This window comes from Carassius auratus, chromosome 18, assembly GCF_003368295.1.
Source record: "Carassius auratus strain Wakin chromosome 18, ASM336829v1, whole genome shotgun sequence".
Lineage (NCBI taxonomy): Eukaryota > Metazoa > Chordata > Actinopteri > Cypriniformes > Cyprinidae > Carassius > Carassius auratus.
This window is the reverse complement of record NC_039260.1, coordinates 23905633-23918708: the sequence shown is the minus strand read 5'-3', so window position 1 is coordinate 23918708 and position 13076 is coordinate 23905633. Positions and strand designations below refer to the sequence as shown.

Genomic DNA, 13076 nt, shown 5'->3' with positions numbered 1-13076 from the left:
AATCTCAGGACCTTATCAAGCCTTCCATTGGCTAGTGACATTCCAGAAGGTTCTGATTTGTTAATTACAGGTCCAGAGGAGAATTAAAGGTAATCAATCAAGCTGAAAGAGGAGGAGCCGCTTAAATTCAAAGCTGTACTTAATGGACAAAGACGGGCTCTAGTGGGTATCATGTTAATGTTTTTCAGGATGGGTTTTTTTTGCAATGTGTGTTATTGCTGGTTGTGCTTGAGGCGTTTGATCTGAAGAGTGCTTTTGGAAGTCTGAATCCAGTCAAAGTCCAAGAAGCATCAATCATATCCAGCTTCCAGAGTACCTGTTTCTTAAGTGCTTGGGAACACTTTGCAGAAAGCTTCTCAGTTTCAGAGTCTTGACTACAGCGTATTTGCAAAAGAGCCTCTTGGGCTTCAGGAGAAGCAGGCGTTTCAGGGACCAGTGAAGCCTTTGGATTGGAGGTTTCCCGCTGTTCCAGAAGTGCTGAGCAAGATGGCGGTGGACTTTCATTTAAGGCAACTTGTGACCCCTAGATGTGTAGCTATTCAGTGTAGTGACAACCAGATTAATGTGGAGGTATAGCAGGACTTGTTTAGCAATGGAAAACTGATCCAGCCATCTGGTTTGACTTTAGGAGGATGCCCTGTTGTTGGTTTGGTCCCAGGCTCAAAGGTGCTTTTTGAGAATAAACTGCAGGTCTGCGACCGTGTTGATGGTAAGAGCTGTTAAGTGTTACTAGACTTCTTAAACCTTACTAAAAATTGGCCCTTGTCTTGGTATCAATGGTTCCCTGAATCTATAACATCCATGGGACTGTTCTTTTTATTGTGGGAAAAACTCTTAATAACTGTTTGCGTAACCAAGTGTGGCTATGGCTTGCTAAGATGCCTCTTGGAATGGTGTTTTTTTTTTTTTTTTTTTTTTTTTTTTTTTTTTGTGAAGCCTCTTGATAACTACATCAGTCTCCTATAGATGACCAAGGATGAGCTTGTCTACACCTTTGCCCTTACCTACACCCCTGAGCTGTTTGCTGGCACTCGATTATCAGCGTTCAATGCTATTATCAAAGGTCAGCGACCTCTGTGACTTGTGGCATTCCTTGCGGTGGTGGAACTGGAAGCCCGTTTAATTGGTTACTACACAAATGGCAGGTTTCAAAACGTCAGCAGTAATGCCTTGAAGCCTTGGGTCCCTTATGCCTCAACTGTTCTGCCTGAAGCTCATGATGGGTTTGTGCAGTTTCTCTCAGCCTTCTGGATGAGGCTGTGCCTAAGCTGTTCTTCTCTTGCAGATGACTGGTCCTATGAGGGGCCTTCAGACTCTTACTTCCTGGGTGATGTTATTAATGTTGAGGCATCTGTGAAGGTATAAAACCACGTCCCTCTGTGTGTGGTTGTGGACTGCTGTGTGGCCACCCAAGTACCTGATGTGACTGCCCTTCCAAGATGCTTGTTCATTGATAATCATGGGTGTGTTCATGTCACCAGATGCTGCAGAGGTGATTTGTTCCCACGTTTGCTCCTTTTATAACCACTTTGTCCCTGACAACATTTTACTGTCTAGTGGATGCCAAGGTCAATGCTTCCAGACTTCTCCCATGTGTCTTTGTGACTCCTTACCTGTGGTGTCTCTTGCGGATCAGAACGTGTGTTCTGAAGGCCACTCTCGCTCCTGCGCCCAGTTACGCGCTCCACGTGCCGTGTTTTTTTTTTTTTTTTTTTTTTTTTTTTGTATTGCAGGTGGCTTGCTGCTGATGGGAACCACCAGTTTGTGGTTTCTGTGACTCAACAGGTGTTCCTGATGGTGGAACTGCTGCTGCTTTTTTGGAGGTAGGAAGCTGCTTTTAAGCCTGTCTTTTGACTGTTAAAGCACTTAACTCTGTCTGCTTTTTCTAGGCCTTCAGTGGGAAGGGAAGGCCTCGCTCGGTCCTGTAGTGGTTCAAGAGCACAAAAAGACTTTAGCTGGTGTTCAATAAATGTGGGGAGAGAACTTGTTTCTGTCTGGTCTCGTTTAACCAATTGACTTGCACGAGGAAGCGGGTATTTCTACTGTACTTACAGGTCCTTCTCAAATTAGCATATTGTGGAAAATTTTCCGTAATGTAGTGATAAAAAATTTAACTTTCGTATATTTTAGATTCATTGCACACCAACTGAAGTATTCCCTGTCTTTTATTGTTTTAATACTGATTTTTGGCATACAGCTCATGAAAACCCAAAACTCCCATCTCAAAATTAGCATATTTCATCCCACCAATAAAAGAAAAGTGTGTTTAATACAAAGTCAACCTTCAAATAATTGTTCAGTTATGCACTCAATACTTGGTCGGGAATCCTTTTGCAGAAATGACTGCCTCAATGCGGCGTGGCATGGAGGCAATCAGCCTGTGGCACTGCTGAGGTGTTCTGGAGGCCCAGGATGCTTCGATAGCGGCCTTAAGCTCATCCAGAGTTTTGGGTCTTGCGTCTCTCAACTTTCTCTTCACAATGTCCCACAGATTCTCTATGGGGTTCAGGTCAGGAGAGTTGGCAGGCCAATTGAGCACAGTAATACCATGGTCTGTAAACCATTTACCAGTGGTTTTGGCACTGTGAGCAGGTGCCAGGTCATATTGAAAAACGAAATCTTCATCTCCATAAAGCTTTTCAGCAGATGGAATGGGAATCAATTCTGTTGTCAGACAATGCAATGAATATTATAATGACTGAAACTCACTTCATTAAGACTACATAAGCTCTCAAACATTAATATGCACCAATAAAATACATATATAAAGTCAGTGGTTGTGCTGTGACTGATGTTGGCTATACTTGCTTGTAAAATAGAGTTAGATGCAACAGAATATCTTTTTTTTTTTTTTTTTACTGAAAGTGCTGCTCCTCTCTGCGCTCGCTGAACAGATGCAGAGAGAGACTCTCGCTGGGAAAGCGAGACCTCGTGCTCGTGCGGCAGCACCAGAGAGTCTGAGACTTAATGATTGCCCAAAAAGTTGCTAGATTTGTTGTTAACATTATTTATTTCTGGGGGGGGGGGATTGTTAAATCTAGTGACAAAGACGCCAAGTTAGCAACTCCAATGCCCAGCGGACCGGTGGCTTCAACCGTCTCGCAAGTGTTGGGGACATCCCACGATTGTTTCACTTTCACCACACGTTAAACATCACTCTCTTACTTGACCTGGAGAAACTGTGCATCAGTTGGAAGTTTAAAGACTCTAGCTTCAATATTTGACCAATACTGTGACACATATTGTTGCAGTGAACATTTAGTAATTTATGTCAGGAGTACAAAATATGTATGAGTCATTTTTAGAATAGAAATTAGAGCATTCATATTCAGTCACGTCTGCAGTGGTTTGTGTTCTCATAGATTCACTGAAAAGCGTCAAATAGGGTTTATAGTCAAAAGTTGCATATACATAGAGATATATGTCTGATTTTTACTTCATATTTCTTCAGACAGAATCATAATTTCTATTAATTTTCCAATGATTTAAGTGATCTGATGATAATGATCGGCTCCCAGCCCTGTCTCTGTGTGTATAGTCTTCTGTGTGCGTGCTAACAGAGACCTGATTCTCCCGTGTCTTGTCCATCATAACCGTGCATCATATCCCACTCCATCTTACCCATGATGCATTTCCTGTACACTTCTGAGTTGATATCTGAACACAACACAGAGAAACCTCTGTACCCATGAAATATCCAAATAATAAACACTTTTATTTATAACATGCTAACTTGTGCAGTGACGTAAAAGGCTATAAATAGCATATTTTTCTAACAGTAAAAAAACAAATTCCACATGTGATCACAAAAGGAGGTTATTACAAACAATTGGTCAGGGTATAAAGTGAGTTTTGAGTAAAAGTGTACTAATAATTTCATAAATAGTCTTATGTAGCTTAATGCTAACGTTAGCTCTAATGCAGCTACATAGCAGGTGCAGTTCTTCTTCATAATGCATTTTGTCAAAGGTTGTGTTGTATTTTTATAGTAAGGCTTTTGATAATAGTGGTTTAAATGTAAGCTGGAATTGAAGCGATGTGGCTTGGTAAACCTTGAAATACCAGAACAAAGGCTAATAATAGCAGAATACAAACAAAAGAATAATGATAAATGAAGAATGAGGATTTTGTGTCATACCTGGCCGATGTGTGAAAAGCTCCTTTCGTAAGAACAATACAATCATGAATTTTGCAGGTCCAAACAAGAGATAATCGCATTCCAGGAGTCATAAACCAATTTTATTAGCCTTTCATGAGCCTTCTCTAAAAACACACATGACGTGGTCTTAGAAAAGGTTTCATAAAATTCACACTTTGTGAGATTATATTCTGAAATATCAAAAGGAAGTATTGGTAGACTTGTGGCTTTAGCTTCATTATGCATCTAAAATCATATTATACATAATTTTAATACACTTAAATGTTTTCAATATTTTTATTTACATGTTTGAGCTTACTGTATATATCTTTGTTATAACAGGTGGAGTGATTCACATTTTTCAAGATATGGGACAGAAAATGTATAGGTCTATATAATTTGTATAGTTATGATCACACGAAGAGTTACGTTTTTCTCCAGAAAAGTCAGCATAATTACAAATGTGATATTGATTTTATACAACAGTTCAACAAACAAGTTAATATCAAGAGACTTACATTTTAGACAACATATTACCATTTTTTGCTCCATTTCCAAGAACAAAATTAATTCCAAACACAGCCACTATTTTGCGTCTCTGAGTAACATGATAGTTTCGATCCTGAATGAATCAACCTTTAATATGACTATTCAACCGCAATGACTCACTTATTAACAGTGACTCACTGCCAATTTTAATTTCACATTCAAGGTACCCTTTACAATTTTGTTTGTAATTTCAAACAGATTAAGGTTTTATTTAAAAAAAAAAAAAAAAAATTCATTTGTAACTGCAGGCTAAAGTATTCCATGGCCCACACAGCTGCATTAAACTAAAACATCTAAATGGCACTTTAGATGCAGCTTCGGTTTTCTCTGCATTTCAAAATATCTATTTTGTTGAGAATGATTGCATCTGCTTGGTAACAACCCAAATACAAGTAATTCACCAAAAAGATGGTGCACACTTTTAGAAAAAAGGCATGAAAAGTTCTGAGTAGTTTTGGGATATTGGGCGTTAAAGTTGTGTTCCATAGACTTCTGTAGATAGGACCTTTTTTTAAAATAGAAAAATCCCAAAATATACGTAAAAAAAAAATGAATAACTCAATTTGGACAAAAACGTCAGATAGAACCTTATAATTCCAAGGGGACGATTTATTAAGATTGCAAACCCTTACTTTTCTATTTTGGTGTGCCACCCCAAGATTTATGGTGGCCTCATTTGGCCACCCCTATTAAAATCTTCTGAGGGCGCCACTGATCCACATAACTTTACATTGTGAACATCAGGAACCAAACTACTGTTTGGAAGACAAATTAAAGGGGAACCTTGTGCTGGTTAGCAACTGGAGGACGGATAAAGGAATGCACAACCATACTAAAGGTTGTGGACCATTGGTTTGATAGTGGGAAGAAAAAAAAAAAAAAAAAAAAAAAAAAGTCGAATCAAAACAATACCAATAGACAAGACGATGTTCTACAAGTTTATTAAAAACACTAGATTTACATGACCAGAGTAACTCCTCCACTAGAAACCACGGTCTGCTCCCCAGAGACATCCTTGATACGAGTGTCTCTTCCTGAAAGAGAAACATTAGAAGTGAGAACGCGGTTCTAAAATGCTCAGTTCCTCTTGTCAAGAGAAATCAAGAACTCACGTTTCCTGGTGCAGCTTTGCTCACAAGAGCCAGATGATGGATGGCACACCGCTGTACTGCAGTGGATGAAGATCTGACAGGGAAGAAAGAGGCTCAAGTCACAGAATCCACAAGTAGTAAATATACAAATGTTCAAGTAAAGGGGGCATACAGTTTCCTGCAGAGCAGCCAGCGAGGCTGGATCTACAAATGTGAACATCTTCACAACAAAGCGCTTGTAGTGGGTTGGGAATTGAAGACCAGATGATCCAGTCACTGGAACCAGTGTGGTCAGATAGCGGTCATCCTGGTAAGGGCATCTGAAGACGAAAGAGAAGGTTAGGAAGGGTCTCCCAGCAGACTAACGGACAAAGACTGGCTGTACACTCACCCGTCGATCAGAAGGTCCCACTGGGGGAGACTGAGTGGACTGGGGGTTGAAGTCGCCCAACAATGTCCCAGCATCAGGACAATGTTGGGGTCAGTCCTCTCCATAATGTGCACCTCAACATACACAGGCTCTCGCAGGACTTTTGTGATGGGATAATCAGTGTCACTGTAGTAGGACGTGTAGGCCTCATCCCCTGAGGAACAACACTGGGGATTAACCAGGCTCCAGTTTGAAAGGCTTTAGGCAGACACAGGACAAGACCTTACCTTCAGCACAGCCTTTGGTGACACATTGGCCATTGGCCAGTCTGAGCTCCACCCTGAGAGGTCCAGGAGCAGCTACTGGTGGAGGTGGAGGAACAGAGTTGACTTCCACAACCAGAGCTTCCACAGACGTTCCTGAATATCTACACTGGAAGAGAAACCTGCACAACACACAGCGAGCTTGTAGCATTTATCAGGGATTAATGTTCACACCAAGTCATGGATCACCTACTCAAAATGACTGTCCCTTGTGATGGAACCATACGGTCCAATCCCCACTTCATACGATGAGGTCATTCGGTTTTCATACACCACATATCCTCCATCCTCCTGTGAATAGGATCAGTGTCAGCATCCAGTCCATCATGAGCAATGCAGAATAAGACCAGTAGCAGCTTCTCACCATCACGCTCGTGCCACATGCGGTCACAGGGAACTGGTATATAGCAAAGGAAGGTGTGGACCCCACAGGAGCACAGGGTGGGTCATTTCCACCCAGTAGATGAACCGAATCCAGACTCAGTCGAGGCAGAGTAACGTCTCTAGACACCACTACCACAAACTGACCATCTCTAATACACTGGACAGTCACTAGAACGAGGTACAAGGGCAGATTAAAGTGCAGGGAATCAGTTTAACACGAACAGAAGAAGATTGAGAACACTTACCTGCCCTCCCATAGAAACACTGCTGTCCATTAAAGCAGCAGTCGATAGCTTCACACTCAGCACCACTGATCCCAGGTAGACCACATTGGATCTGCTCAGAATCATCTACAGCACATTTATCAAGGGGCTCTGCCTGCACTACTGGCTTCTGAAACTGCTGTTTAACTGGCTTCTGAAGCGGAAACTGCTGGCTAGTTAGCTGTTGAACTGGCTTCTGAACTGGAAACTGCTGGCTAGTGAGCGGTTGAACTGGCTTCTGAAGCGGAAACTGCTGGCTAGTTAGCTGTTGAACCGGCTTCTGAAGCGGAAACTGCTGGCTAGTTAGCTGTTGAACTGGCTTCTGAAGTGGAAACTGCTGGCTAGTTAGCGGTTGAACTGGCTTCTGAAGCGGAAACTGCTGGCTAGTTAGCGGTTGAACTGGCTTCTGAAGCGGAAACTGCTGGACAGTTAGCTGTTGAACTGGCTTCTGAACTGGAAACTGCTGGCTAGTTAGCTGTTGAACTGGCTTCTGAAGCGGAAACTGCTGGCTAGTTAGCTGTTGAACTGGCTTCTGAACTGGAAACTGCTGGCTAGTTAGCTGTTGAACTGGCTTCTGAACTGGAAACTGCTGGCTAGTTAGCTGTTGAACTGGCTTCTGAACTGGAAACTGCTGGCTAGTTAGCTGTTGAACTGGCTTCTGAACTGGAAACTGCTGGTCAGTTTGCTGAATCATCAGAGCCTGAGCATCCTGAAGCGATTTTCTCCACTGTGGAACAGCATGACAGAAAGCACAGACCATCAAAATCTGAACCAAACACAAAAATCCAGCCATTGTTAAACAGCTAAACACAAAGTAGAAATACTGCCATTTAGTCTTTTTGTATTCTACAATTTTCAGCTAATTATCGATAGTCCCTCCCTCTTCATTAACAACTGGGTGATTCTCATTGGATCTCAAGATTCAACGCTTATAACAGCAACACAGAGGCTGCGTCCACATCTTCATTGACAACTCTCTCAAGCCTCGCTCACTCGGATACTAAACAGTCTTTCCAAATTTTTACCTTCGTCTGATACAGGCTCAAGCATATCAGGTTGGATGCCTTATCTCTCCATCGTTCACGCTGGACAGAAGATCCGCTCTCTGAAACAGCCAATCAGAGCAGAGCTCAACATTATTGTTCATGACCCTTCCAAATAATTCTAGGGACAAATCCCAGGGTTGTAAATGGGCATGTAAAACTGTTTCTGGAGAATTTTTGCCCATACCCAAGCCACGTACCTTCTATGTAAATACTGTATCATTTAAAATATTGTATCAATGCATTCTATGGCACCTTTAACTGGGATTATGAACTCAAATTTTGGCCGGAAACAATAGTTTGAATCTGAATTTGAATTTCTCAACGATTAATTTGTTTCTTATAAACACTTAGCCTTTCCCTTCACAAGACAGTAATTGATGTTAATTATTTGTGGATTATATTGATATTTATATCAGTTCTTTGGACTTCCATTCTGATGACCACCCATTCACTGCAGAGGATTCATTGGGAAGCAAGTGATGCAATTCTATATTTTCCAAATCTTTTTCAATAATGAACTAAAAACTCCTTAAAAAATATATATATTTTTAATGAATATTTTATATTATTTGAGTCATATCAGAGGCTTTTTTAATGACATTCATTGTCTATCATAGACACACTGTCAAGCTTTAATTGTAAAATTGTGAGTAAGTGTAGATGAAAATCTCAGGACCTTATCAAACCTTCCATTGGCTAATGACATTCCAGAACGTTCTGATTTGTTAATTACAGGTCCAGAGGAGAATCAAAGGTAATCAATCAAGCTGAAAGAGGAGGAGCCGCTTAAATTCAAAGCTGTATTTAATGGACAAAGACAAGCACTGGTGGGTATTGTGTTAATGTTTGTCAGGGTGGGTCTTTTGCAGTGTGTGTTTGTGCTGGTTGTGCTTGTGCCACTGAAGCCTTTGGATTGGAGGTTTCCCACTGTTCCAGCAGGACTTGTTTAGCAATGGCGAACTGATCCAGCCATCTGGTTTGACTTTAGGAGGATGTCCTGTTGTTGGTTTGGTCTCAGGCTCAAAGGTGCTCTTTGAGAATGATCTGCAGGTCTGCAACCGTGTTGATGGTAAGAAGCTGTTAAGTGTTACTAGACTTATTGAACCCTACTAAAACTCTGTTCTTGTTTTGGTATCAATGGTTCCCTGAGTCTAAAACATTCATGGAATGGTTCTTTTATGGTGGGAAAAACTCTTAATAACCGATAACTCTGGTAACTAAGTGTTATGACATGACTTGCTAAGATGCCTCTTGGAATGGGTTCTTTTTGTTGAATCCTACAGATGACCAAGGTTGAGCTTGTCTACACCTTTGCCTACACCCCTGAGCTGTTTGCCGGCACTCCAATTACCCTCTGTGACTTTTGGCATAGCTGGAGGTGGTGGAACTGGAAGCCAATTTAATTGGTTACTACTTGAATGGCAGGTTTCAAAACCTCAGCAATGATGCCTTGAAGCCTTGGGTACCTTAAGCTCATGATGGGTTTGTGCAGTTTCTTCTCAGCCTTCCTGAACGTGGCTGTGCCTATGCTGTTCTTGTTCTCTTGCAGATGACTGGTCTCATGAGAGGCCTTCAGACACTTACTTCCTGGGTGATGTTATTAATGTTGAGGCATCTGTGAAGATATACAACCTCGTCCCTCTGCGTGTGGTTGTGGACCGCTGTGTGGCCACCAAAGACCGTACAAAAACATGGGCGTAGTGTCAGTGACATCACCCGTAGACTCCTGAAGTGTTTTTGAAGCCTAAAGTGTGTAGAACGGGCCATCGCCATCCTTGGCAGCATGTCACCTCGCGACTCTCCCGGACAATCAAATGTCAATCTAGTTGCTGAAGCCACACCCACCTAGCACAACGGCAGTGTCAGCACCGGCAATCCACCTGTCATTCAAGTGGCTACGCCCCCAATTATGCAGAAATTTAAGTCCTATTATAACTTAAAGGGTGGAGTTATAAAAAAAAAATCACCCCTCTCACAGTTGTCATGAAGGGCAAAATTAGCTATTTAGACCAAAAAAATTTTGCACCAGGCTGTAAACATGTTTTTTTTTTTTCTCCCTGCTGTAAAGTTGGGCATTTTAACATGGGGAGTCTGAGACTGACTCCCTTTTGCGGCTGGACTCAAGTGGCCAGTCGATGAATTGCAGGTTTAGTCACTTCCTTATTGGCCTCACGAGAGTGAGCGAGAGGTTGGGGGCTCGGTGGCGACCCGAGTACCTGATGTGAATGCCCTTCTGAGATACTTGTTCATTGATCATGGGTGTGTTCATGTCACCAGATGCTGCAGAGGTGGTTAATTCCCGCGTTTGCTCTTATAACCACTTTGTCCCTGACAACTTTTTACTCCTTAGATGTCTAGTGGATGCCAAGGTCACTGCTTCCAGACCTCTCCCATTTGCTTTGATTTGTGACCCCTTACCTGTGGTTGTCTCTGAGGATCAGAACGTGTGTTCTGAAGGCCACTCTCGCTCGGAGCCGCCCCGGTTAAGCGCTCCACAAGTCCTGTTCCTTTGCCAATGGGTAAGTTCATGCCCCTTTCTAAACATTAAAGGTGCCATGTCTAATTTTTTGTATTGCAGGTGGCTTGCTGCTGATGGGAACCATCAGGTTTGTGGTTGCTGTGACCCAACAGGTGTTCCTGATGGTGGAACTGCTGCTCCTCCTTTTGGAGGTAGGAAGGTGCTTTTTAAGCTTGGTTTTTGACTGTTAAAGCACTTAACTCTGTCTGCTTTTTCTAGGCCTTCAGTGGGAAGGGAAGGCCTCGCTCGGTCCTGTAGTGGTTCAAAAGCACAAAAAGACTTTAGCTTGTTCAATAAATGTGGGGAGAAAACTTCTTGTTTCTGTCTGGTCTCGTTTAACCAATTGACTTGCATGAGGAAGCGTGTAGTTCTACTGTACCTGTTCTCATGCCAGAAGGAAAGGCTCCCCTTTCTCATTCGGGAAGCTAAGAAGCCTTTACGGGACTGCTGTGAGATCCCTTTTGACGAGTACTGTAAAGGTGGAATACACTGCCCATGATGCTGTAAAAGGAAATTCTGTTATTTGGCATTTGTGCCAAAAGAGTTCTGCATGAATGTCCACTTCCTTGAAGCATTGCAGACTTCGTGTGCATCTTATGCAGTGAACTTGACTTCATGTTGGTAACTTCAAATGAGCAGTTTAATTTACTCCTTGCATCCCCCAAATAGGTTTGGTCAGTTAAGTTTTGTTTCATAATGCTCCTTGTTGACATCTCTCATGCTTTTAAAACACCGGTACAATAAACACGCACTCCCAGTATCAATACTGGCACAACATTTTCCACCTTCAGAATTTTTTTTTTTTTTGCAGTAGCAAATAGTCTGACTACTCCGAGGATGCTTTTCTGGACCTTGAGAGTGCATTTTACTTGGCAGTCTGTAGGCCAAATCACAAGCCTGCTGGTTTTCATCCAAAATAAGTTGTGTGCCGAAGATGACCAAAGCTCTTATGGGTTTGGAACGACTGATGGTAGATGGGTTATTCTGATGGTGCTTTGCATGCTTTTCTGGACCTTTTACTTGACAGTAGATGGGATGGTCACAGGCCTCCCGGTTTTCATCCAAAATATCTTTAACCCCTTTGCTGTCAAAGATTGTCACCGCCCCCAGATTGTTTCACTTTCACAGCATGTTAAACATCACTCTCTTACTTGACCTGGAGAAACTGTGCATTGTTGCAGTGAACATTTAGTAATTTATGTCAGGAGTACAAAATATGTATGAGTCATTTTTAGAATAGAAATTAGAGCATTCATATTCAGTCACGTCTGCAGTGGTTTGTGTTCTCATAGATTCACTGAAAAGCGTCAAATAGGGTTTATAGTCAAAAGTTGCATATACAGAGATATATGTCTGATTTTTACTTCATATTTCTTCAGACAATCATAATTTCTATTAATTTTCCACTGATTTAAGTGATCTGATGATAATGATCGGCTCCCAGCCCTGTCTCTGTGTGTATAGTCTTCCGTGTGCGTGTTAACGAGACCTGATTCTCCCGTGTCTTGTCCATCATAACCGTGCATCATGTCCCACTCCATCTTACCCATGATGCATTTCCTGTACACTTCTGAGTTGATATCTGAACACAACACAGAGAAACCTCTGTACCCATGAAATATCCAAATAATAAACCCTTTATATTTAAAAAATGTACATATGAAATGCTAACTTGTGCAGTAAAAGGCTATAAATAGCATATTTTTACAACAGTAAACAACCAAATTCCACATGTGATCACAAAAGGAGGTTATTACAAACACTCGGTCAGGGTATAAAGAGAGTTTTGAGTAAAAGTGTACTAATAATTTCATAAATAGTCTTATGTAGCTTAATGCTAACGTTAGCTCTAATGCAGCTACATAGCAGGTGCAGTTCTTCATAATGCATTTTGTCCAAATTTTGACAAAGGTTGTAAGAAAATGTTGTGTTGTAATTTTTATAGTAAGGCTTTTGATTAATAGTGGTTTAAATGTAAGCTGGAATTGAAGCAGTGGCTTGGTAAACCTTGAAATACCAGAACAAAGGCTAATAGTAGCGGAATACAAAAAAAGAATAATGATAAATGAAGAATGAGGATTTTGTGTCATACCTGGCCGATGTGTGAAAGGCTCGTTTCGTAAGAACAATAGAATCATGAATGGGGCAGTTTTGCGGGTCCAAACATGAGATAATCGCATTCCAGGAGTCATAAACCAATTTTATTAGCCTTTCATGAGCCTTCTCTAAAAACACACATGACGTGTTCTTAGAAAAGGTTTCATAAAATTCACACTTTGTGAGATTATATTCTGAAATATCAAAATGAAGTATTAGTAAACTTGTGGCTTTAGATTTATGCATCTAAAATCATAATCCTACTTTTTAATACACTTAAATGTTTTCAATATTTTA

At 41.3% G+C, this 13076-nt stretch overlaps 1 protein-coding gene and 2 long non-coding RNA genes across 4 annotated transcripts; 2 read left to right on the top strand and 1 right to left on the bottom strand.

The window, feature by feature from the left end:
- The first annotated feature begins 174 nt into the window (after positions 1 to 174).
- LOC113118722 (uncharacterized) lies at positions 175 to 1987 on the top strand. Of its 2 annotated transcripts, XR_003294357.1 has the most exons (4): positions 175 to 709; positions 967 to 1492; positions 1734 to 1823; positions 1890 to 1987. It is a non-coding gene; the product is annotated as an uncharacterized LOC113118722 (long non-coding RNA). The 2 variants fall into 2 exon arrangements; XR_003294358.1 differs by lacking the exon at positions 967 to 1492.
- A 3624-nt stretch (positions 1988 to 5611) lies between these two features.
- LOC113118717 (zona pellucida sperm-binding protein 4-like) lies at positions 5612 to 7938 on the bottom strand. Its single transcript, XM_026288113.1, has 8 exons — positions 7101 to 7938; positions 6836 to 7023; positions 6665 to 6762; positions 6436 to 6593; positions 6170 to 6362; positions 5951 to 6098; positions 5800 to 5872; positions 5612 to 5721 (listed from the first exon to the last, which is right to left on the bottom strand). Exons 1-8 carry the CDS (start codon positions 7909 to 7911, stop codon positions 5645 to 5647), a joined length of 1746 nt encoding a protein of 581 aa, XP_026143898.1. The 5' UTR covers positions 7912 to 7938; the 3' UTR covers positions 5612 to 5644.
- A 2704-nt stretch (positions 7939 to 10642) lies between these two features.
- LOC113118721 (uncharacterized) lies at positions 10643 to 10992 on the top strand. The gene is made up of 3 exons (XR_003294356.1): positions 10643 to 10683; positions 10743 to 10834; positions 10902 to 10992. It is a non-coding gene; the product is annotated as an uncharacterized LOC113118721 (long non-coding RNA).
- The last annotated feature ends 2084 nt before the right edge of the window (positions 10993 to 13076 follow it).